This window comes from Meleagris gallopavo, chromosome 3, assembly GCF_000146605.3.
Source record: "Meleagris gallopavo isolate NT-WF06-2002-E0010 breed Aviagen turkey brand Nicholas breeding stock chromosome 3, Turkey_5.1, whole genome shotgun sequence".
Classification (NCBI taxonomy): Eukaryota; Metazoa; Chordata; class Aves; order Galliformes; family Phasianidae; genus Meleagris; species Meleagris gallopavo.
In genome coordinates this window covers 41,538,961-41,564,837 of record NC_015013.2, presented here as the reverse complement: position 1 = coordinate 41,564,837, position 25,877 = coordinate 41,538,961, and the positions used below count along the sequence as shown (strand labels likewise).

Sequence of the window (25,877 nt, the reverse complement as noted above, 5' to 3'; positions counted from 1 at the left end):
TTAACAAGTCTGCAGGGTGAAAAGCTTACAGTAATCCTGTTTTTTCAGGCATGTTTTTGGAAAGAGAGATGTGCTGACCCAAGCTGACTCACAGGACCATAGAGAAGCTGGACAGCTGGGTACCTATCAAATATATCAGGAGCATTACATCAGACCGAGGGTTTTCAAGCAGATGCAGCTTATCCTCACTTTCAAACTCACGGACCTCAGCATGTAGGTTTGTCCTGCATGTGCAAGGTGATCACTCAGTAAAACTCAGTGCAGTTAGGATGCTTGGCATGTGCAAACTCAATTCACTTCATCATAGAATCATAGAATATTCCAAGCTGGAATAGACCCACAAGGATCATCCAACCTCAGAGTATCCTCAGAAGAACACACTGGGACCATCAGCATCCCTAGAGCAGCATGGCCAGAAGTCCTCTTCTGCCCTATGTACCTTTGATGTGGCTTAGCTCTGGAAGTTTTGCGTGAGCATACATGAATTGTATAAATGCAAAAATAAATTATTATTAGGCCCTGCGTGTTGTTTTATATGACTCAAATGTTACTCTGTGCTTAAGACTTCTCCCTCACCTCAGGAACAACAAACCCAACGGTCAGTTGCCTTTTGTAGGACATTTCCAACTATGTGTGTTTTTCACCTCAACATTGATTTTGATTGAATGATTATCCCACAAAAGCAGCAACTGTAGAAAACAATAAGGCATTTAATTTCAGATTCATAAGGAGAACAGAGATTATACATGCATTCCTAATTTTTTTAGTGCTCGACATCAGTTGTAGGATTTTATTTACAACGTTGCATGACCTGATAGCTTTTTCAATTTTTCTATTAAGAACTGGAAGGCTCATTCAGACAGAAATGATTTCTGTTGCACTTGCCTACTGCAGGCAGATTTTGGTATGGGGTCTGGATTTTTAGGAGTGTATTAGGTGGAGTAGAAGGTGGTCACTATGGTGAGTGTCCCAGGGTGTGCCTTCCTTGCTCTGTGATGACAGAATATAACACTGTGCTTTTTGGGCTTCTAGGAATTTGGGTCAAAATTGGGAATTAAATCTATGTAATATGCAAGGATGGATTGTTAACTTAAAGGTCTGACTTCTTTTTGTTAGCATTACCATTTTAGAGAATACTGTTTTAGACACATAATATATTTCTATTTATTGTAATGAATATCATTTTGATGCTGCCACTACTAACAGTATAAAAATAGTAAATATTGATAGTAATAGTAGTGGCATACACAAATTATATACAGTTATCATGATTATAACATATTGTCTCTTTGCCTCTTTGCCCTTCTACAACTTGTAGAACTACTTTTCTCTCTTTTGCTGTTCAGGCATTGAAACACACGGCACCAGCATTCAGGATCTGATTTCCTGCGATTTCTGTCTTGCTGAATAGAGGTGGCATTGGTATTGTGTGGGAAAGCCCCACTCATGAGACCTCTGGTCTACCTTGGAATACTCTGAGAAGAAACCCACCTGTCTCTGTGCCCATACAAAGTGAGCTCAGATATGAAAGGATAGACAGAACTTCAGTGATATCTCACCGAGAGTTTTTCCCCTTTCTTTATTTTCAGGATCTTTAACTATTAGCAAAACTCCCGTCAATGTCACCAATTCTGATAGACTTACTCCCAAGTTCATAACAAGGCCTCTACTGGCAAAAGTTGCTGGTCAGACAATGGTCTACTTTAGGTAAGACTGTTCATAGATCTTCAGTTAATAAGAGAAATGCAACAGTATTTATCAGAAAAGTTACGTACCAGGTTTTCTTCACAAAGTTCTCTGAACTGGTAAAATTTCTGGGCCATTAGGAGCTGGGCACTGCCCACTGCAGTTCGGATTTTTCCTAGAACTAAGAGAAAAAGAAGTGTAAGTCATAATGCTCTCCTTGCTGCAAGCAACCAAAAGCCTACAAAATGAGAGGTAAAGCCACACAGGAGGCAGTGTTGGTTTTCCAATGCAGGTTATGGGGAAGCTGAAGAACTTGAGGACAGATCTGCATCAGGCCAAGGCAGGCTGCAAAGTTTCTCAGGACAGCACACGTTGGTTAAATGTTAATCTGTTGCTACAGCTGCTTCTTGTTCTGAAATGAAGCAAATCCTAACTAACACAGAGCACTTTCATGACAGGACAGATACAAATAATCACCATCGTTTGAACCCTGTGTGGAAAGCACTTAAAAAAAAATTATACCTCTGATCAACATCAACACTGGACACAGGTTGTGAACAAAAACCCAGCTTTCTGCACAATGGCACACAGTTCTCCAAAGCTGACAGTAAGTACATGGCCAGACAAATCACTGTAGCTGTGAGCATCTCTACCATCTCATGCAGCAAGTGATACTGTGTTTTCAGGTTTAACTGAGGGCTGCTCAGCTGAATTCCCAAAAAAGGATTGGGGATTGTAGAGCACACTCATGAATCTCATCCAGACCCTCTGTTTTTTTTTTTGTTTGTTTGTTTGTTTTTGTTTTGTTTTGTTTTTCATGAGCAGTATTGGAAGTGGCTTCTGACTTTAAATGCAGAACAGCACCGTCCAGGGCTGCTCTGTACTGAAGGCAGGTGTTTCCCTCCCAACTGAAACAACTTATTATCCCTTAACTCTTTGTTTAAAGATTGATTTAAAAATTAACACCACGTAATCAAAAATAATTACCACCTCATTAGTGAAAACCATGAACAACAATTTTCACCATCAGTACTACTCATCGACATTTGCATTATCCACTATCCCAGGCATCACGTAACCAGAGCAGCTTCTCCAAGACAATTTTGCAGTGGTGAGGGAAGGGCAGGAAAGAGAGAAATGAAGTGGACTGCTCAGGGAAGGTGAATTGTTGGCATAAATGGAAGATATATACTGCTCCTCAGCTCTGCACTGTTCCTTGAGCAGTCACTTGTGTGCAAAACCAAATGCAAAGTTGGCAGAGCTCCACTGGGAAAGTACTGCTAAATGTTTTGACTTACCAAAAAGAAAAAAAGAAAAGGAAAAAAAAGTTTGGGGGGGGGAAGAGGCAACTTTGACCTACTTTGACCTAACCCTTCCAACAATATGTTAGGAGTCTCGCAGTCCTACAAGCAGCTGCAGCACTTGTTTGCAGAGTGTGATCAGAAAGCGGCCATGCAATGCTTGCTAAGAGAAAGGCATCTCCAAGGGATTCACTTGCGCATCACATGCTGGGCAAGCTGGCATCAACACCCACCTCCAACCCAAACCAGATGCACAGTAGTGCATCAATAGCCTTAAAGCTCCATCCTTAAGAAAAAGTGGGGTGCAGAGTTCATTTCCACTCTAGACATACAAAGGAAAGAAAAAAAAGGGGGAGAGATTCCTTTCACATCTTTTAGAGGACTAAAGGACAGGGCTCTGTGAACACACACAGAGACCAGACTTTCATTTTGTTCCCAGAACTCTGCTCTGAGCTGCCAGGAAATTGCCGTGAGCTGGAAGATCCACTGAGCAGAATATTTTCAGCATATTGCGCAGGGAGTTTTGCACACAACTCTCATTATTGTTAGCAAGGCTTGCGTGTCTAATTCTATGCGCACAGTGCTGAAAATGGACCCCTTGGTGTGTCTAGTCATTTATGCAACCCAATATGCAAACCACTCAACTGAAAGGGCTCTTCAATAGTGGGAGGAGCTTCTCTGCCAGCTTTCATGTGGTTTCCATTGTTATGAAAACTCTTCCCACTGAGTATATTTGGGAACAGCTGCCTCATCTGGAGCTCCGCCACTCTGATGCTTCCCAGGACTTGAGCAGGAGAGAAAAAATGGTCTCTGGGCTTCTTGGGAGGAGAAAGCAGATGAGATGGGCTGTTCCTGGATGCCTGTGTTAACCGAGCGGCGGTCACGTCCTGAGCAGCAGTGGATATAAACATACCTTGCTGGCTCCTTTCTCTAGGGGAAGAAGAGCTTAATATTCAGAGATCTCAGCAGAGGGAGAAGGAAGCCCTTGTCCTTGGCTGCCTAGCGACTGGCTGTTTGCCGAAAACCCATCATCCCAGCTGACTGTGGGATGCATGCTGATGCTGTTCCCTATTGTTGCCATTTCTGCTGTGGCGGCGGCTGTATCTAGTCAAGTGTCACTGATTTCTCGCCCCTCCAGTGCAAGCAGTTCGTTAATGTGCAACCAGTCAACAACCAACTCGGTCACGGGTGTTAAGGAAAAAAAAAAAGACAAAGCATGCAAAAGACTGAAAGGAAGGAGTCCCTCCACAAGGTGCAAAGCCTTATCAAAGCCTTAGCTCTGCTTCCAAACTGGTGTTGCTTTCAGTTTTCCTGTTTCTTTTACTCAGTCAAAGCCTCCAGCGCCAAAGAGAAAGACTAAACTGTAGCAAAGTAACAAAGAGTCAGAACAGCCCTGACACTTTCTTTGCAGAAAATAATTAAAGCCATATCCTGAAAAAAATAAATGGAATTGCAAAGATAGATAATATGTATTAGAAAAGAACCAGAGAAAGCAAGGGGTACAAGACAGAAACATATAAACATTCGAATTGATGTTTTCAGCTAATGCGGTGCAAACAAAATATAAGAAACCAAATAACAACAAAGCATATCAACCCATTAAGATGCAATCATAACAGAGATAAACACCTATATAATGTTATTCATGCCTGCTTTCTATTCTATACAGGGTTATACAGCACACTCAGCACTGTCGGATCTGAATGCCTTCCAGTAATGCATTAAGCAATGTTATTAACATCCATCATATGCTTTGTTGTCACCCCATCCCCGGGGGGAAGAAGTGTGTACTGCAGTGTTTTTGTTTGCCTGTCTGTTTGCTTTTTTTTTTTTTCCCTTGACTTCCCTTCCATGTAAATCCAGTTATCTTCTGTAGCAACTTTTAAGAAATAGGAAGATATATCTGTTCTGTAAGAACAGCTTTGTTACTTTGATATAGCTATTTTAACACAATTCAGTCTCCTCACCATTGATATTCCAGATCAGGGGGTCTCAGAAGGTGATTCTGGGATAGATACATCCCAGGGAATTTCCTGATGTTTCTCAGTCCCTCGCCTGTTGCTCTTTGAAAGCATAATGAAGTATAAGCTTGGACTACGTGCTGTTCAAGCAACATGTGATTACTTCTCGTAGTTCCAAAAATGGGATAGGACCCATTTGGGGATCGTACAGCTTTTTGTGGGAAAAGAAATGAGATGACAGTAAAATCACTTCAACCATAAGCAAATAAGTGATGATACTGTCACCCTCCTCACCCTGAGAAGAGATCGCATGTAATGAGGGTGACAAAACGCAAGAAAACAAGATAAAACTATCAGACTGACGTGATGTGATAAGTCATAACAGATAATGCAGGGGAGTTTTGAGGGACAGATGCATGACTGGGTCTTAGCACACCAACTGGTAGCATTTCAGCTTTGCCAACGCATACCAGAGTGACAAAAGGAAGAGCTTTGGGCCGCAGCTTTATGATGACCCAATGTGCCAACACTTGGCCAGTAGGCAGCAAGGAGCTGAGATGTGCCTACACTTGGTTGGCAGACAGCAAGCAGCCCAGATGTGCCAACAACTGGCTGGCAAGTATCAAGGAACCAAGATGTGCCAGCACCTGGCTGGCAGGCTGCAAAGAGTCTAGATGTGCCAGCAGTGGGCTGGTGGGTAGCAAAGGGTCCAGATGAGCCAGCAGCTGGTCGGCAGGTAGCAAGGAGCAAGGCGCCCAGCCCTGTCCCAGGACCCAGGGGCAGAAACAGAAGCAGAGTGGCAGGCACCTGGGGTGACATTTGCCTTGCAGATGTCAGCTGCGCACTGTGCATATGAAGCAATCCTGCCATAGAGCTGTCACAACCCATTCCCAAGCAAGGATGGGCCAGTGTTTTAGCCTATTCATCCTGACAGATCTACATTTAAATAACGCCAAGCATGACAAAAGCCAGGAAATTCAAAGTTAAAGCTATTGCTCAGGTCCTAAGCTCAGCTATTAAGGAGAAAATAGCCACGGAACAAACTTCGGAGCAGGCAGGCTTTGCTTAGAACCATATTTACCTAAAGCAGTGATCTCATTTAAATTAATAGGGCAGTCTGCATGAGTAAATGCTATTCACTGGGAGTACAGAAATTTCCATGTGTTCTCTGACTTGGCTTTTACTAGCACGCTTCACATCTTTTTCCCTAAATTCTTTCACTGTTTGTGGATTTCTCTTTTTTTTCTCCACCAGCCAGCATGGCTGCCAGCTCAGAGATACTTTTCCTTGGAAAAGCACTCGTGTAGGTAAGGCCCTTCCAGGAAATGAAGATGGGAGTGGATGGGGACAAAGGTGCACAGCCAGGGTCTGCAGGTTGGCAGAGAGCACCCAAACAGCTTCACTTGCTAATACTGGCTGAATCTGCAGAGACACAGGTTTGGAGGCTTTAACAGATTTGAGGTCAGTATTTGTTGTCAGACCAGCCCAGAGGAGAACAACCTGCACACATAAGGCAGCTAGCAATACATCTGGTCAGAGCCTTGATTTCCCATTTTAACTGGTGAATCATTGGCCTGATTTGCCTCACAACTATCGCCATGCTGCACAGATTCGTGGAGCACCAGGCCCCATCGTCAGCTTTCAATGGATGTCTCAGAGCAGGAGTTACATTACAGCCCAGATGGGAAGCATCTGACACTGCAGAGTGCAGTCCTGTAGCTCTTACAAACACCCACGAGTCAAACACAGCAGCAATAATCCAGCAAAAGGCAGAGTGAGCCATGGGGCTGATCCTAAGCTTCAGTCTGTTCTTACAGCATGTGTAGCCTCAGATGTCAAATAGCATTTTTATTATCAATTTATTTTAAGGTGAGCAGTAGAGCTGGTAGCTAACATCCCCATACCAATAAAATATGGAGAAGCCTTATCGGGTACGCCAGCCTGAAGTGTGAGTGCAATTCATCTGCCTGTTATGCATGCTACAGTTTTATCAGAAAATGATTTCAGATAAGACCAGAGCATACCAGCCAATAAATAATTCATGGCACAAGGGGAGCCATCTTCCTTTCTATATAGGCATTTCACTGGGCAGCCACTACCCCAGCACTTGTTCCCATACACAGCAGCACTCTTCGTTTTGGGCTTGGAGCACTGGGCCCATTGCTGGCTTCCCTCCCAGCCCAATAGCGCCCGCGACCCCCTGCAGCACACCCACTCCTGGCAGGCTGCAGTGGGCTGGTCCCTGACAGCTGTTTTGCACAAGGGCTGCATTGTCTGTGGGCAACGGAGTTGCTTTATGGGCAGTGCTGGGGGAGTCAGCTGCCGCCGTGTCCAGGGAGCCTCACTCATCGCATGCTCTCATTACTCAGTTATCTGGCCAAACACGCGCTGCCGATGTCAGGTTGGAACAAAGGATGCACTCCTTGCTCTGCTTGCACTTTTTTCAGCAAAAGCAAACCACATACTTCCGTTTTCTCCCTCTCTTCAAAGTTTGTAGGTGTATAAAATGCCATAATTTGGGGCTGGCTTTGGAACAAGCGAGTTTTTGTTTGTTTGAGTGAGCAGTGTAGCCCTACCGTATGCTTTCCCTTGGCACCAGGTAGAGCAGGACATCTTAAGCCCCTGCTGGAGGCAGCTGCCCCGTGCCTGAGTGGCCAGCAGCATCAGAGCATTGATGACCCCTCTCCTCCTTCTTTCACAAGAAGAGCTGGCTTGAAAAATCCAAAGGCAAAACAACCCACATGATACACACCACAAATAACCCATAGGACATGCCACATATGCTATAAAGAGTGCTGGGGACAGCCAGCCCAGCTTCATCTGTCTCCCCCACAACTGGCTTCTCCCACCAGTATCTAAAAGAAGAGCCTTCCAAACTATCATATATCAGAGAGAGAAAATTCTGCATGCAGATGTACGCATTCTGCATGTACCAGCTCCATAAAATTCACACATCCTTTCTTTAAGGTGAGTAGCTGCTTTGGTGGACAAATCAAATACATATCATTTTTCACGCTGGTTGTTGCAGCAAACATAAAGCAAGCGGGTTTTTCTGACTTAGACTCACAAATGTTTGATATTACCTATTTATGATGTGCTCACGCATCATTTTCAATCTATACCTTTTTTTTTTGCTTTATTTCTTGTGTACTAACAAATTGAAACCTTTGTATTCTGATACATGCTCAATGACATTTTGAATGTGTTGATGATATAAATTAAAAATGAGATTCAAATACTCCAAAACTTGGGGATTCTGGATACGCTTTGAAGGTTAATCCTTCCATATTTTCCCCCAGAGAAAATAGCTAATCAATTATATAATAGAAATTTTGTAGAAATAGAAAACCTGAATGAACATGCTAATGTAAATGCTAAGGCTATCTAATATTTTCCATTATTAGTCAATTTCCAGTTACTTACAGTACTGTGTAACTGATCAAATCTCTCTACGGTCATTTCTTACACTGGGCTGAATGACAAGTTCCAACAGAAACAGTTTATCCATTTCTAATAATTTTGAGAGTAGAGTTTTTTCTATTATTAATTCATTTCCTTTTTCCTTTCATTTCAAATAAATAAGAAGAGTTAAGAAATCTTCATACTGCAAGATCCCTAACCACAATCTCCTAACTGCAATCCCAAAATATCTATTGAGTTTCAGAAATGTCAAGCATTTGCACTGTCAAATTTAATAAGTATTACTGCATACATACACCTAGTCCTTTTGAGAATTATGACCATAGCTTCATTAGGTAGATAAGAAAGGGCACAATAATGAATTAATAGGAGTCAGTTTGACCTGTATTAAACAATTTTTTTCCAGGTTGCAATATTATTGTAGTCAGTTACTTACTGTCCTCAGGTAAGTTGTTTTCCCGTTCTTCTCTCTCCATCTGTTGGCACCAGCCCTCCATACGGTCTCTCTCCGCCTGCAGTAGCTTCAGAAACCAGTGGCCATCTCGTGGGCACACTGACCTTTGAACAGCTTCCAGGGGATCTTCAGTGATAGAGTCAATCCAGGGGTCAGGAGGAGGTAAAATAGACGGGTCAAAATCTGTCTCAAAGTCATCATCCACTGCACATGCATGGTAATGGTTTCCTGACCCTTGTATGCTAACGGTAGAGGTGCTTGCATCTCGTGAAAATTGTCTCGATATTTGTCCGGAACACAAACTGTCCTCTTGAGGGTCGATTATTTCAAAGTTCTCATGGAAATCCAGGTCTGCTTGCACAGCTGTTGTTACACTATTAGATCGTGTAAACCTGCGAAAGCTTTGAAGAGCACAAACACAAAATGTTTAGAAAGCTTTTGCTAGGTGGCATGAGAAAGTTAGGTAAGAAAGGATCTCTTAAGATTCTGCTTCTCCTCCTAAGACTGGCAGTCATGGCTTTCATTGCTACACTCTGTTTTTCTTTCTGGAAATGATGGCCATAAACTTTGTTTCGTATTGTGAGCCAACAGACATCTCTCTGCCTCTTAATGAGGGAAGCACCAATGATAGTGTGGTTTAAAGAAGCCAGCCCATGTGGCATCTAATAGCATTGGTGTCCAGAATTTCAGGTCATCAGTTCACGAAAGGTTAAAGAGGTCCAGTTTTAAGTAATGACTGATCATAGAATCATAGAATGGGATGGAAGGGACCTTTAGGTCATCCAGTTCCAACCCCATGCCATGGTTGCCATCTACCAGATCAAGCTGCCCAAGGTCTTTCAACTTTTATAACTCACACTCTATTAAAGTTGCACACTTGAACTCAGTAGTCATGTTTTAAAAATCATGTACGTGAGATTGATAAGAAACTAATATCAATGAGTTCGCTATCTCTGTAGTATTACACCTTGCACCCATGAAGAAGATAAGTATTTCAAGCCCAGCCAAGTATTTCATATTGCTTCCTTGTAACTGCTCATCATAACGATGTACCTACTAATTTCCTGCTTCTCCAAGTACCACTGCCAGCACTCACACCTTTAGCACTCATTCCCAGCATTAAGACATGTTGTTTTATACATTCAACCCTTGGTCTCACAACAGTCTCTTTTACACGGAAGTTAATGTTCTGCCTGTGTTACTCTCATCATGATGGCTGCTACAGTATAGATAGCTTCCTTCCATCTTGCATTGCTTCCATATGTCTGGAGTATCTGAGAGGAGGGAGCAAACCCTGTGAGAATGTAGGAAAGCCAGGAAGGGAGAAGATATAAGCATGGGGAAAAAGGAGGTTTCGGTGTTAGTCTTTTTTAGCTTTAAGTAAGCAAGACTCCAAATTTTGCAGTCCATGGAATCTGAGGTGGAGAAGAAGATACAGAACACGCAGAGAGATCTATGAGCAGTAGGAGACACCTAATGCGCTGTAGGGGATGGTAAGTGAGAGCAAATATGATAGCAGTAAATTATGAAGGGAGTGATTAAGAAATTTTCAGGTGAATATACAGATAAGGTAGCTCTAGAAACCCATGTGCTGAGAACATAGGAAAAATACAAGTGAGGCAGATACTTGTTTTGCCCCATGATAGAAGAAGATGGAAGGAGGTGAAATTATAAAGTAATTAATGTAGATGCTACTGAAATCAGTAATGTTTATCACAGAATGGCCTGGGCTGAAAAGGAACACAATGATCATCTAGTTACAACCCCCCTGCTATGTGCAGAGTAACTAATCACCAGACCAGGCTGCCCAGAGCCACATCCAGCCTGTCCTTGAATGCCTCCAGGGATGGGGCATCCACAGCCTCCTTGGGCAACCTGTTCCGGTGTATCGCTACCCTCTGAGTGAAAAACTTCCTCCTAATATCTAACCTAAACCACATCTGTCTCAGTTTAAAACCATTCCGCCTTGTCCTATTGCTATCCATTCTTGTCGATTTAGCCTTCAGAATTAACATAGCTTTTAATTAAATAGAGATTCCTTAATAATTTAAGATGCCATCACACTCAGGCAGCTGGTACTTCAGTCCTAACTTGTTCACAGTCTCATATTTATTCCTGAAACCAGTGTTAGGACCTGCTTCCCTGTGACATTTTGGCTGCTTTGTCCTCAACAGTTTGGCCTTGAGCAGCAATGAAAATCACAGTGACAATGGAGCTGGATGCCAAGCACCATTTCACTTCCCTTAATTTCTATTCCATCTTCCACTGAAAAGCAACAACTGATCAGATAAGAGCAACTTACAGTGTCTTCAGTTTGCAGCTGGGGAAGGAGCAGATGGAAGGAATATTTCAGGTACCAATACAACCAAATACCTAAAGAGCCATGCTGCAGAACTCAAGGAGAGCTGTATCAGCTCCTGCTGGTAGAGGAGATTAATGGTAGCTGTTGTGGGACTTTGGGAGGACTGGGGCAAAGCAGTACTGGAGTCAGGAATGGTTCTCCAATTCAAAAAAAACAAAAACCAAAAAACAACTAATTGCTTTGCAGAAAAAAATTCGAAGTATTTCACAGCCAAACCAGACCCTGAAAAACTTTAATAATAGATTGCGTTTTGTTTTGTTTTGTTTTTAATACAGTGGGCTAGAAAACAAAAAGATTGAATGCAGGAGCTACTTGTAGCTCCTTTGACACGTGCTTGTTAAGTGATACAAAAATATGGTTACAGCACTGCAATTTTGCACGACATGCACCAGCAAGCTGAAAAATATGGAGCAAGCAGAACTCTTCAGCTTGGCAGTATTTATCCTTTGACAAGCAGAGCAAAGCATTTTGCTATAGACTGATATGCCAGAAAAAAATTCAGAAGGGAGGACAAGGATAAGTGGAGAAATGGTATGGCTTCCATGGGAGGAAAGCCTTTTCTTGGTTTAGAAAGTCAGATAGCTGAGGAAGGCCATGAGAGTCTGATGACATCCCGACTAGGTAACATCTTACAATTCTCAGAAGGCAAGAGCTGCGGGGAGGAAGGCAGCCAGCTGTAAGCCTGAGAGGCCTACAGATTTAAATTTAGCAAAAGGAAGTGTTTCTTCACACAATGTGTAATTAAATTGCCGCAGGATCCTGGGAAAGCCAAAGGTAGAAATATGTTCAAAGAGAAGCTGAACGAACTCACAGGAGACAGGTCCGGGAAGGGCTGTTACACTTGGGTTTCGGAAGTCCCTAACAGCCAGCAGCTAGGTCTGTGGGGAGAAGCACTGCCCTGTACACACCCTTCACACTTTGCTTTTGCACACATTCCTTTAGACTTGTTTGGAGGATCTGCTCCTGGCCCCTGGCAGAGAAAGCAGTTCAACTGGTATCAATGGTTAGAAAGATTTTAGCTTTAGGCTGATTTGAAAGTGAACATTTTTTGGGTCTAGTTTATGCTCTTTTTTTTTCTTTCTTTCTTTTTTTTTTTTTTTCTTAAACTGTTTTAATTTGGCCACCAACCTGACAAATACCTTATCTGCACTGAAGTGCATGCTTGCCTGCATACACGCAATCACTGACATACAGTCACCATGCTTACACATTTGTTTTTCAGTCACTTAGCTTGGGTTCACTGAGAGCCAAAGCAGTACACAAGCATCCTCCACACTTTCAAGAGTAATGGAGAAAAGCAATGCTCCTAAGCCAACCTCATTCTTCTCCATAACCCTACTTCCATATCACTCCTACTTTTGCTTTCTGCAGTGTCCTAGACTCTGATTTGCTTTTGGTTTGGATGACCGTTTACAGTTTCAGATAACACCCTCGATTTTCAGTCTACATTGAATCTCAAATGTGGAAACATCAAGGTATACTTGCCAAGAGAACGTATTGCTGGAGGCACTACATTTCAAAGCTTTCAGGACTATATTCTTACGGGGTTCAATATAGGCTAGTATCACCAAAAGCCAGACTGTGCTCAACAAATAAAATGTAATGACCTACTTTCTTTTGCTTTTGTTTTATCTATATAAGAGTATGCTACAGGCTTACTCGACAGATTCTTGGCACTGGATTGTGTAACCTATCTGTCTTCAAAAGAAAAACAACTTGGCAATAGAATATAGCATCAGTTCAAAATTAAAAAAATACTCCCAAGGAAATGTATGTTGAATGACACGGAAATACAGGAAGACAACCACTATCTGCCTACCTCCAGCACATCTAAAAGAGCTGCCTAATAGATGGTAATCTTAGCCTCTGACATCGCTTCCTCACTCATTTCCAGGATGTTTTACTCTTGCAAAATACCATTTGTGTTCCATGTGTCTTTTTTTTTTTTTTTTGCTTTGCTCTCATTTAAAACAGGAGAGTGGTTGAGCTTAAGTTCTCATTGTTTCTACACACACAAAACATTCATGGCTTTACCTAAAACAAAACAAAACAAAAAAAGGTTCAGAAATTGCTGGTAATTTTTTTTAACAGAGACTTCCTTCTTCCTCTGCTTTCAGGCTTGGCCCTTTTGTATTCAGTTGTGCCTTGAAGGCACAAGGTGTAATAATTACAGCTTCAGAGAACTACAGCAGATACCTGGCCTGCGGTGCAGAAAGCCATGAAACCTCAGACTGGATAAACCTGTATGGAGAGCAACAGTAGATGTGTTTTGAACAGCAACAACAGCATCACCTGTTAGCATTTGACTCTCTACTCCTAAACATTCTTTCGAAAAACATGTTTACATTTCAACTCAGAGAACTTATTTCTTTCCTAAAGAAACAAACAAAAAACAAACCCCCAGAGCAGATGCTGATTCCAAACCAACTGATGTCATACACTCTCATATATTAGATTAGATTAGACTTGCCTCACTTTACCTATTGGCTGACTCTTTCTTGCTGTATATTTCTCTGCTAAAGTTGCAGCCACTATCAGCAGAACAGAGCAAACAGGGTCTTTATACGGCAGCCCTGACATGGAGGACTTTGGATGGCAGGATCTTCTGCCATACATCGTCAAGGTACATGATGTTAAGTTCTTTGCTCTATCCATCCCCCTCTCACACTGACATAACCTTTTTTTTCATCACTAAGAGTCTTAACAGGGAAACTAATCCTCTATTATTGTTTCATGTTACCAAAATCCCCTAAAATTTCTCAATGGAATGGCTTCCACTGTGGAGAACACATGAAGCCAGATAATGCTGCAGACCAAAATCAAGGAAATCTCAGTCCCAGCTTAGCTTAGCTAACATACAGTTTTGAAGGATACATTCTAGAAACTGAGGAGTTCAGAAGTTTGAGTTAGAGCATATGACTGGCTGGTTGTGCAGGGGAAACCCTAAAACCTGAGATTTTTTTTTTCTTTGGTCAGAATAAGAAGTCATCAAACCCAAAAGACTAAGTAGAAAAAAAAGAAAGTGTTTGTTGCTCTTTGAAGACTATAGAAGAGTATATTTTTTCTAATATTACCACATCACCACTTCAAGCCATTTCACATTATATGCTGTGGTATACCACATACCAGAGTACGACAAAAGGTGGAGAGAGCTTCCTTCATCACCATAGAAGCTAGAGAAGAAGGATATGAGGAGTATGCATACATGTGCCTATGGTCCTACTCTCCTGTGGCAATGTCCTTAGACCATAATCTACCACTGTGTCAGCATTCAAAATTTCTTGTGATGGCAGACCAAGTACAATAACCAGTTGACAGTATGACTAGGAGCAATGAGCAAGATAATTTTTGTGTGGAGATGTAATGGGAGGAAATCCAGGGACACACATGGTAAAATGCAACAAACTGAAAGTAGTTACTGAGTTATGGGACAAAGAGCAATAAAGGACATAGCCTTTATTCAATAAATGTGTTGTAGTTGGTCTGGCACAATATATAGCTTCTCCTTTTCTGGTCCAGTAGAACTGGCTAACTTCCAACAATTTGATCATCTTCTGTAGGTGAGGAAGGCAAGGTGGTCCCTTGAGGCCAAGAAAGACTCAAAGGTAGAGAGAAAAGACAATCTGAAGAGGTTTAGACTGAAGATGTCAGCTGCATTAGCAATACTTTTCAAACTTGTCTCTGGACGGGATAGGTCATGTTAAGAAAGAGGAGGGTTATTTGGGGTTTTGTTATCACCATGAGAGAGATCAGGTGAGAGATAAGAGAGAAACAGCAGGAAGATCATGAGGTCATTGTTGAAATAAATGTATACTTTTTTTCCTCCTTCCCTAAGAGAAGGACTTGAGAATGGTACTCAGTAAAATCTAAAAATCAGAGTTACATTTGGGGAATGGGTACAAAAAGGAGTTGAGAGCAGGAGGTATAAAAAACTGAGTATAAGTGATGGATCAAGTTGTAATGTGGTCAGAGAGCGTTAGGCACATTTATCCCTTGAGCAGTGCAAGAGGAGGAGGATTCAGAGTTATTTGTCTTGGCAGGAAGCCCAGGTTGCAGAGAGTGAAGGGCTAATGAAAGGTCTAAGCCAAAGTGAAAGAAGGGATAGCTCTGCTCCAATGATGCTCTGGTTTGAACCACTTGGATCAACAAGGAGGTAAAAATTTTTTAAGCAAAGAGCTTTCCTAGTGCAGACTACAGCACACTTAATAACTTAGATTGGCACAGAAACACAATCAATTTGCCGCTACTTATATTTTTTGCTGTCTCATTCTTCTCATTTTATTTGATGTTTATTTAATATTTCTGAATCCTGAAAGTTATTTTTTTTTATTTTTATTTTTTTTAACTTTTGTCATCGATTCATCTCGGTAGGGCTTTTCTGAGGTTCTGCACATGTTTTGGTGCAGGGGAAGGGAAGAAGGCATCATATTTACAGTTCTATTCCTGTAACAGATAATCAATACATTGTGCTTTGGTATGCTTAAAAAAGAAATAATAAAGAAAAAGAATGTGAGTGCCAAATTGCGATGATAAGCCCTTTGTTTTCTGAGTACACTCATTTTCTGAGGATTAAGGGCTGTTCTTTATCAGCCTGTTCACTTCTGAAAGTCCATGATGGATTGCTACTTGTCCATCTGCTCTCAGTAGCAGCAACCTCAACCTGATCTGCAAGAAATCCCCCAAAACACAGCTGCGATCAGGCAACAGAGATAATGCTTTCTCAGGGCAGATCTTTGCAGGCAAATCTTACCTTTTTTTTTGGAGCAATACAAGCAGCAATAGACAGAGGACTTTGGAAATAAGGTATTTACAAACAGCCATCTCTTTATTTCCTTTCCATTCCTTTTATTTTTTTTTCCTTTTATTTTATGTGGGAGAAGGGAGGTGAGGGAGAGTTGGCTTTTTGGGGTAGTTACTGCCTTTGTGCTCGGGCTGAAGGGATATGGCTCTTCAACATCTATTCTAACATGCTCATTTATCTAGCGCTAGAGGAGCTGTGGGTAAACGGGGCTTTTAAAAGTCTCAGGCATAAAGAAATGTCTGCCAGAAGGAGATGTTTTAGCAGGTTAATGGCGAACTTGATAACAGTCTGACAGAGTCGTAGCACATCACATTTCTTTTTGCTGATATCACCTTAGCCTTTTGAAACTGTAGGAAAATACAAAATGTGGTCAACTCATATTTTGTACATTTTTCTCAGGAGAGGCTGTGAGGACAGCCGCCTTCTTGCTGCAGAGCAATGATGTGCCCCGTACCATGCTCTGGCCATGTGCAAACCAAACTTCAGGTCTCCTACTGCTCCTGGAAAATCCCGTCTGAGCAACAAGAGCCCAATGACCTAATGACTCAGACAGGAAGCACATTTATGTTGCCACGTGTGCAGGAACCGGAATTCATAGAAATAAGCTGTAGCACAACTACTTGCTTTAGAAAAACAGTATTATCTTTTACTCACCACTTCTCCTCCTCAACTTGCACTCCTATGGACTGGAACTTACTGGTTGCTTTATTTTCACCTGGTTTGGCAGTTTCTTCAGCACCATCAACCTTAAAAAAATAAGCAGCTCATTAGAATATATTTTGGCTGAGATATTACCTGGATACTTAGAATTTCTATTCACGATCGCTACTAAGTGTCTGCAAATATGACTTGTACCATAGCTACCTTCATCCAGATGGATGGTTTACCTCTAGTACACCCATTGCTGATGTTATTCATGAATATTCATCATTCTTGTTAATCTGTAAGGCATCTCTGTTAAGATGACATTAGGCCTGAGAAATGCAAGTGGAGTTTGTCCGGTATGTTATGGAGGTTGGGTGCTGAGATTTGCCAGAGCCTCTGAGCAGCTGTAAATCCAATCCCTGCACTGCACCATTTTGTAGGTTTTACCTGTGACTTTGTACATGCATACATTGTTATGTTAAAATGGCATATTTACTTTAAGTGGTAGTGTCCTTCTGGCTCCAGTCTCTGTAGTTGTTAAAGTCCCAATGCTACATAAGGGATTGTTAGTCACACACACACACAAAAAACAACCCAAACATGGCAGCAAACAGTATTTTTGGACCACAGTGAAACCACTCTGACCCTGGGTATACAAGAATCCTGGGTGTAGCGAGCATGTCTCCCACCAGCTTGCTATTGAGAGCAAATACAACAGCCTTGTGCAGGAAAAGTGATCAGAAAGATAGGAGTTTCAGAACAAGACAGTGAAACAAGGTAATTACCAAATACTAAGGTTTTGGGGTGATAATTCCACCTTAAATTACAAAACTAATAGAGAGAAGTAACTGTTTTGACAGCTTTACTTTGCTTATTTGTTAAACAGGTTTACAGCAAAGGCTGCTGGTGACCTAGGAGCAACTGAGGGGTGCAGGGCACACACCAGGAGTTCTTACCACAAATGTATTTCATGTTTATTTATTATAGAAGGAAGCAAACTCCTGGCTAATGTGGTTTGCACTGCTCTAGGCCAAATTATAAGGAAGATGTTTACCTGTTCTGAGCTCAGTGTAAGTCTGAACTTGGCTCCTATTGCAGCCAATGGAAGGAGGTTGGCATATGGATGGTGATTAAGCTAGTCAGCTGTAATTTTTACAGTTTTAGCAGGAGATTTTCAGGGGCTTGAAGAGCATTTGGGCCTCTGTTTTCCTCAGATTTCAGCAAACGGGGGCTCCTGTTTCTCCTAAAAGCCCTATTCTTTACTTGCACCAATGTTACCTTCAGAAAAGAAAGATGGGAGATGGTGTCTTGGGAACCATGGTTCATGTTACTGCTATTCATATGGAATACTGCAAACAATGACTTTATTTCTTTCCATTACTTTGTCTGCAAAGGTCTTTGTTGCTTTGTTCAGTGAAAGGAGGGATCACAACAATAAAACAGCACCTTAGCCTTGACGGGTTTGGCAATAAGTAATAGGGTGTTCCTTTATCCCTGTCCTATCTGGGTCTTGCTCCTGCATTTAACACTAAAGATATCCTTTCTTTCAGAATGTATCCAAACTAAACAGCTGTGAAGCAGAGAAACGGTACAAGAAAGGCATCAAACCCACGGGCTGAAGTAACTCTTGGCCTTCCAAGAAGAAGCACAAGGTGAGTAAAGCCACCGCTTGTCTGGCAGCTACCCCTGGGATGGCATGCTCAGCACCTCCTATCTTGTCAGGCGGATGCAGTGATTTCATGGTAAGTTCTTAGGCTTTGCTAATCAGATAAGCCTGTCCAGGCACAGAGGAGGTTGTAAACACAACCTCCATCTGCAGGGAAAAAAAATCATGTTTTCTTGGGAAGGCTGATAAGCTGTGGATTGCTGTTCTGTTTGCTCGGGATTCATCTCTCATCAAAACCTGTGCCGATTTTCAGTTGATTGCAAGTTCAAGTACTTTGTTGCAAGAGCTAATCCTGCAAGCAGATAGTTGGCCTTCCATGCGCATTCTTTTGGGGGGATATGGGAAAGATTAATTAAGATAGCAGATTAAATTGGCCTAGTTTATTTGCTCTTCTCCTTTCTGTAAATACAAGTGAACTTTGGCAGGGTTAGTTTTCTTGTTTCATTCCACTAGAGGTAACAAAATGTAATTTTCCTTAACAAGGGCAAATCAGAAGGAACTTATCCTCTGCTCTTGAGGCCAGGATGGAAACAATGCTGCCTCATTCAAGCGGCCACCAGTCATTATGAAATGCATGAATAAGCAGTGACAATTAATTCAGTGAGGCTGGATGAAAATATTTTTTGGGTGATAGTGTAATGTAAATCATTGTTTTACACATTCCCTTTCAATGATTTAATTCATGCCTTTCTGACCCCCACTGTGTTATGATTCATAGATTAGTGCTCATGTGTGTAATTTAACAGAGCTGAATAACAAACAGCAAGGAGACTTAAATCCTCAAATCTGATGTTTTTATGATAAATTACTGAAACATCATTAGTACTGTAGCATGATTAAGCTGCTGGAAATTCTAATAGGCACCTGACAGGAAAAGAAGAAAAAAATAGACAAAACATTGCATAACGAGCAGTAAAATAAATGTAGAAACCCAGAACAATGGCATGCATATAATCTAAATCCTGTACTGTACCTGTATTCCGATAGATAAGCATCTGTTCTTCTTGAAGTGGTCCTTCTTTCTATCTTCTACTGCAACGGTGGCAATGGTTGTGGTGGTGGTGACAGTGGCAGTGTTGTTCCCTACGTGTTGACTTGCTGGGCCATGGATCTGTGCATTAGCAGCTTCAATAGCTGCTGTTAGTGCCTTCATACTGTCCAAACTCTCTGTGGAGTTGCTAAGTCCAGACTGACTGATGATATCTCCCCTCTGTCCATGCCCATCCATATATGCATCTTGGGCAGACTCTGTGCTACTCTGGGCTGTGATAGAGATAAATGGTTTGGTGGTAGTTCTCGGTGGGACTGGAGGCGGTGTCTTCTTATAGGTGGTAATGCAGGACGACACTGGAAAAAACATGAAAGTTCTTGATTTATTGACGTTGCAGGGAAAATGTATGTAAATATCTTAAGACAACATGAGCATGGACAGAGCAGAGGCAAGGAGAAAGCTGTTAGCCAAAGAAACCCCAAAAGCTCCGGTAACTGTGCTAGGGAAATACCTTGCTTATCAGTGTCTTCTGTTCGAACTGATGTGAATGTCGGAGCTGCCAGTAGAGGGAAAGAAAGATCTATTTGCCAAGTTCCTCATCAGTCTTTTAGGACTGTGTCCCCCAGCATGTTTCTGCTACCTCTTCTAAATCCAGTGGGTGAGCAAGTCATTCCACCAAAATGTTTGTTATGGTCATAACTTCCAGACAGGACTCACAAGGATCAGACTCCAACAGCTTAACCCAGCTGATGTACACTTCATGCAGCTTTATTGCAATTGTTTTCTCTTTCTCCACCCTGCCCCACTCTATTTACTTATGCTTTTTAAGCTACATTTCTTTGTTCAGAGAGAGATCACGAAGCCATCTGAGATCCAAGACTTGACAGTCATCATGCTTGAACTTGTGTATTTCTTGTTATTAAATTGTTACAATTTTTGCACAGCCTATTCAGATATTTATAATGTCTTGTAAGGGGCATGTTTAAGACAACATTTTGCTGCTCATATTTCTCATAATAAACATATATGTGTATTTTTGAAAAATGCTTAATTTTGCACAAATGGAGTTAATGTAACGTAGTCAATGTCTAAAGCGGGTCAGCTGGTGGAACTTCTTAAAGGAAAGCATAAGAATAAATGTTTGCAACAAGAAAGACTTCAAAAGTTTCAGAGGACTCCTTTTTACATGTTGACGACCGTGCTCTCATCGTAAGTGCTTCTATATGGATGTAGAAGCTTATCTTGAGGTTCTCAGATTAGAAACTATTGGCTGATGTATACAGAATTACATGCAGAATGCACTGCACGGAGATAAAAACATACTCCTTTAAGGCATAGTTGGCAGCTCTGCTTTGCTGAAGTCCTGGAATGCTCTCAAATGAAGAAAAAAAGTCCATTAAGAATAAAAACAATCATGATGTGCTCTATTTTTTAAGCAAATAAATGCAGGCATTAACCTGTGCAAAGTTCAGACACAAACACAATAACATAAATTCTTATTAACGATAATCACATGGCAAGAAATGATTCATTTTAATTGGCAGACGTCTATGCCACCCACATGAAAGGTAAGTCTGCTACAGCTGTTCTGCTCCCTCTTTGCACTGTATGTGCTTGTAGAGCCAGAAGCCATTCTGGCATTAATTTGACTAGCTCAGATCCACTCGCCTCATATCTCCCAATAGTTGCAGGAATAGTTGCAGTGTAAAAGGTGTTTCCAGGGCATGAAATCACATGGGATTTTTTTAAGAAGTCTGGTTTGAATTTCTGATAACATGTCTGAACCCATGTTAAGCCTTTTAAATGCTAATGGAAAAAGAGCATTTTCTGAAGGTTGTGAGCATTTTGAAACTGATTCACTTCTGAAGAATCAAACAGAAACCACAGCATCTTGGAGAGAAGAGAGAGATGAAAATGAACTTGTCAAATTTTAACTCCCAGGAAATGAAGTTTATAGGGGTTAAAGGTGCTTTTTAAAAGTGCTTACGACAAGACAAACCTATGAAACTAACAGGAAAGATGACAAATTTACAAAGAAGCATGTGAATTTTGCACAGTTCTTCATTGGTTTTGATGCTGACAAAAAAGCATTTGTTGTGACCGTGCACAATCAGGGAAACTGGCTGCTCTTGCTGCAGCACAAGCAGACTTACACAGAATAGTGGAGGCTGTTGCTGAGGTGATGGGATCCCAGAAATAACCTAAGCGGCTCATGGCCTGCAGAAATTTTCTCAAAGTGATGGAAATGAAAAATGAAATTTACCACTGAAGAATTTAAATCATATAGATTCACTCATATATCCAGGTAATGCTTTGGCAAGCCTGTTCCAGGCTCATCTAATAGAGGTTTGTGTGCCATGCTACCTTGCAATTCAGCAATGTATAAAATGCCCCATTTAAAATATGCTGAGTAAGGGCACTGTGGAACTCCTGGGCAGACAGCAGCACCTTCAGGACATCCTTGCAAGGCACATAGGTGTCCCTCTTCTACTTAGCAGATAACAAAACACACTCCAAAAGTGCACTTATGAGGAGAAAGAGACTACAAAATAAAAAGAAAGCCCCAACATGACTGGTCCACATGTCACTGATCATCCTTGAAGGGACAGAGTTAACAGCAACTGTCTGTCGACAGCTACCGGCCGCTCTGGTCAGTGCAGGACAAATGCAGAGCCCCCTGATTGAGATGTCTTTCATTCTGCTGGTAAATGCACTCAACGAGGAGCCTAATCCACGCCACAGTGAAAGATGTTTGCACTCAGCTAATTAAATGTGAAGTTATTAAGAGGGGGAGAGGATTGACAAGTCATACGGTGAAATTGTAAAGAGAAACAGCAAACGTTGTTTCAACAAGTCAAAACAAATCCTCGGTTTCCTGGAGTCACGCAGCACGCACTGTACAGCTCCGGAGAAGCAAAGCGTGCAAGTCATAAAAGATCCCCAGGCGCTCTGTTACTGGAAATGATGCAAACTCCCACCACTCCTGTGCAGAAATGACAACAAAACTGTGCTCTGGCTGCAGCTGTTTGCTCAGCGCCAGAGCTGCTTGAGCCCTCCCAGTGGCTGAAGTACATCAGTAAAAGGGATTTGGTGCATTGGATTTCTCCAGGCACTTTTCAAGAACCTAGCAGTGAGTGATATGGCAACCTGAAGGACCTGTCTGAATTTCACGGGGTGATTTTCAATGCAAAGGTGCTCAAAGAATAAAAGGAACACTCCCTAAGAGAAAGGACAAAACCCTGGAGCTGTCCTTGTGCAGCCCGGATCAGAGCATTGGGTAGCTGAAGGAAGATGCTGTGTTGTGGGGAAGAGGAGATCGTGGCCACCCAGTGCCGGAGGTGAGTAGAAGGCTCTGACAGAGAACATCACAGGATCACAGGGTACGTAGAAAAGACACAGAAATCTTCACACAGGGGACATTCAGATGGTTTTGAATTTGAGTTTGTTTAATTCACATCAGAAAGCGAATTTAAAAGGGCTCCGTAATTCCTAATAAATGCATTCTTGGATATGGATCAAGGAGTGAACTTCTGTACTCAAACTGATCTGACTGGAGAGTCAAGTCAAAGCAGACTCATTTGTCATTAAAATTGTTTAGGCATGGAGTTAATCAGAAATAACTTTTTTTGAACATCAAGTGTGTGTATAAACGCACAGTTTGTTGTAATATAGTTTTCTGTATTACTTTACATAGCACCAAGGGTGCCCTGATCAGTGGGTGGCAGCCCTTCCCATAGCACGGGGTTGGAACTGGCTGACTTTTGAGGTCCTGTCCAAACTAAGGCATTCTGTGATTCTGATACAGCAGATAAACATTCTTGTTCATTCTCAAGGTTTGGTCCAAGAACGAGTTAAATCATGTGCAAGGAAACCCTGGCTCCCAAAGCACCTTGAGTCAGCCCCTCATTCCCAGCTTTATCTATCCTCTCAGCGCTGCTCTCCTTTTCATTTTGATCTTGATTCTATTTCTGTTGCTCTGCCTTTGGGTTACAGTTTAATCACAAATACTGAGAGAAAAAGAACTTTCCCCAGATTAACAAAAAATAGTCACTAGTCCTCCTAGCTAATATTTCCAAACAACTAGCTCATGGGACAGGAATTTGAATCAGGGAGTGTCAACCACCCAGTTCAGAAGGAAGTCTAATGATGAAAAAAAAATCCCAGATTGCATAATAATAAAGATTTGAATTTGAATGTTTCACGGTAGGAGCACTTCAGTTGTTTAAACACGCTCACTAGGGAGATGAGCCCTTGGGAGCAAACATCAGCACTCAAACCCAGAGTTTTAGTTCAGTGAATAGGTGCTCAAGAGAACCCCAAGGCAGATCAACATTTGCAAAGGGATCAGTTTCACACAGTGATTTGAGCAGTTCAGGGTGAGATAGGTGAGCAACATCTTCCCCTCTCTGACTTGACAGTCTCAGGTGAACTGGGTTAACAAATACAAGGATAAACAAGGGTGCAAATTTAAAGTCAACTAAAATAATGGTGCTTCTCTTGAGAAAAAGGAGCAGCAAAAAACACGGCATGTACACAATTAAGCATTAATGAGGTAAGAGCTCCTCCACCCTGCATTCTCACCCTTGTGATTTAACTCCTGTGTAAAGGTATGCTGCACCAATACTCCCACATATCTGCACAATGAGGTAGGATTGGAGTGGGGGGGGATACAGGCACATCCATGCAGAGCTGAGACTTCAGAGCTGCAGCCCCTGAGCTCTCCATGCAGAGGTGCAGGGCATGATTTGCCATGGTACATTCCAACAGAGCTGATGTACTCTTTACTGTGCATGTATTTCCCTGCTTTGTTGAGGTTTGGAGGAGGTGGTGGTGGTATAAATACTTAGAAATGGAGTTTTAGATCCTGTATTTTTGTTTTCTTGTGCAAAAAGTAGGTATGAAAATGGAGCATGTATTTTCTTTATATATAGATATAAACAACTATTCTCAAAGCACAGATGGCTTCTGAGGAAACAGAGACCATTAAAAAGAAACTGAAATAAAGATTTTCCTAAGAAGTTCTAGACTGCTTGAGGGAATAATACCTGAGTGAGTTATGAATGTCATTATCCCAAAAGAGAACTACTGAAATCTCTGTACTGTGCCATCAGGACTTCTGCCAATGCCATGTTTTTTTTGTGTCCCCGCTACTGTCAAGCCATAAATCTCAGCCAACAAAAGCCAAAGATACACCAAAGGTAGAAAGAGGCACAACTGACAACTATACAAAGTATGTAAACTATCTTTACTGCACACAATAGCATAGATGTCCCGAGTACCCTGAGGTCTAAAAGCCTGTGCTGCTGTCCATTTTGCAAGTTTGGAATGGTCAGCTAGCAGCTTTCCAGCTGGATGCACTAAGAGGTTCCTGAAACCCAAGCCTGACCATGGCTCATCCTGTATCTCACATGAGAATGAGTTACAAAATCTGCATGAGTGCTGTCAGTGGATGACAGGTGAGTATTTCTCTACCAGTATTTTATTTTTTTTTATTTTAACGGCTGCTGCTGGAAGTTGCTGATGCCAGTCAGAAGTTTAATTGCAGTCCCAGGAAAGCTGAATTAGTGTACAGAGAACAGGTGAGACAGATGAAGGTGTCTTCTAAATGTCATTTATCACAGTGATATCACTGCAAATTATGGGTGCACAGAGAAAAATTCATTGCACATAGGCTTCCTATGAGACCCACTTCACCTTTTCTACTGTGTAGCCATAGCTGAACTTCTCTATACATTAAAATTTACCATTACACTAAGAGTGCACAGTTTCAGCTGATTCGACCTCAAAGCAGACAAGTCTATAAGAAGCTGAAGCTCAAGGAAAATATTTCATATGAACTGATAGTTATTACCCAAGCGAATAGTTGTTAGGTTGGCTTATTACATTTTGTTCTTAAAAAAACATGATCTGCATTGGTCTTGAGCAGTTAAGGGCTTGGCTTTATATTTTCTGAAGACAGAACATGGCCATGTGCACAGCCCAGATCTCATCATGCATGTGGTGATGGTGCTTTTCTGAAGTGCTCTATCCTGGCTTTGGCCCATAAGACATAATGTTGTGTTTGCTTTTTTTTTTTCCTGAGAAAAATCAAGAAAGATTACCTGATTAATAGCTTAAATGAAGTGTACAGTACTGTTCTGATGTTTTCTGCACCTAAATGCTTCACCAAATCCCTCATGCTCCTTACTGTCAGAGCAGTGATAGAAAACAAGAAACATTAGACCTTAGATCAAAAACAGCCGTCTAAGAATTTTGTGTTTCAGAATTTACATGCCATCAAATCACCACAGTAAGAAATTCACGATCTTTCTGAATATAAGTGCATTCATATTATAAAAAGCATTTATGGAAAGCAGAGCAAATTATGTGAAATATAACAGCTTATCCCACTAAGACCAAGGAAGTGTAACAGTAAATAAATGTAATAGTATGCAGCATGATCCTTTTCCCATGTATTTTCCAGGAAGCAACTTCACTGGCACTTTGATGTAACAGTTTGTTATGTGTTACTGCAGCACAATCAAATTCCAGAATTTGCATCCCTTTCCCTCTGGCAATACTGTTAGTAAAGCAAAATGTTTTTTTTTTTT

General features: G+C 41.6%; 1 protein-coding gene across 1 annotated transcript; it reads right to left on the bottom strand.

The window, feature by feature from the left end:
• Window positions 1-1,698: 1,698 nt before the first annotated feature.
• Window positions 1,699-21,501, bottom strand: LOC100548434 (disks large-associated protein 1). The gene is made up of 5 exons (XM_031552815.1): window positions 21,441-21,501; window positions 19,270-19,643; window positions 16,640-16,731; window positions 8,805-9,223; window positions 1,699-1,867 (listed from the first exon to the last, which is right to left on the bottom strand). Exons 1-5 carry the CDS (start codon window positions 21,499-21,501, stop codon window positions 1,728-1,730), a joined length of 1,086 nt encoding a protein of 361 aa, XP_031408675.1. The 3' UTR covers window positions 1,699-1,727.
• Window positions 21,502-25,877: the final 4,376 nt, after the last annotated feature.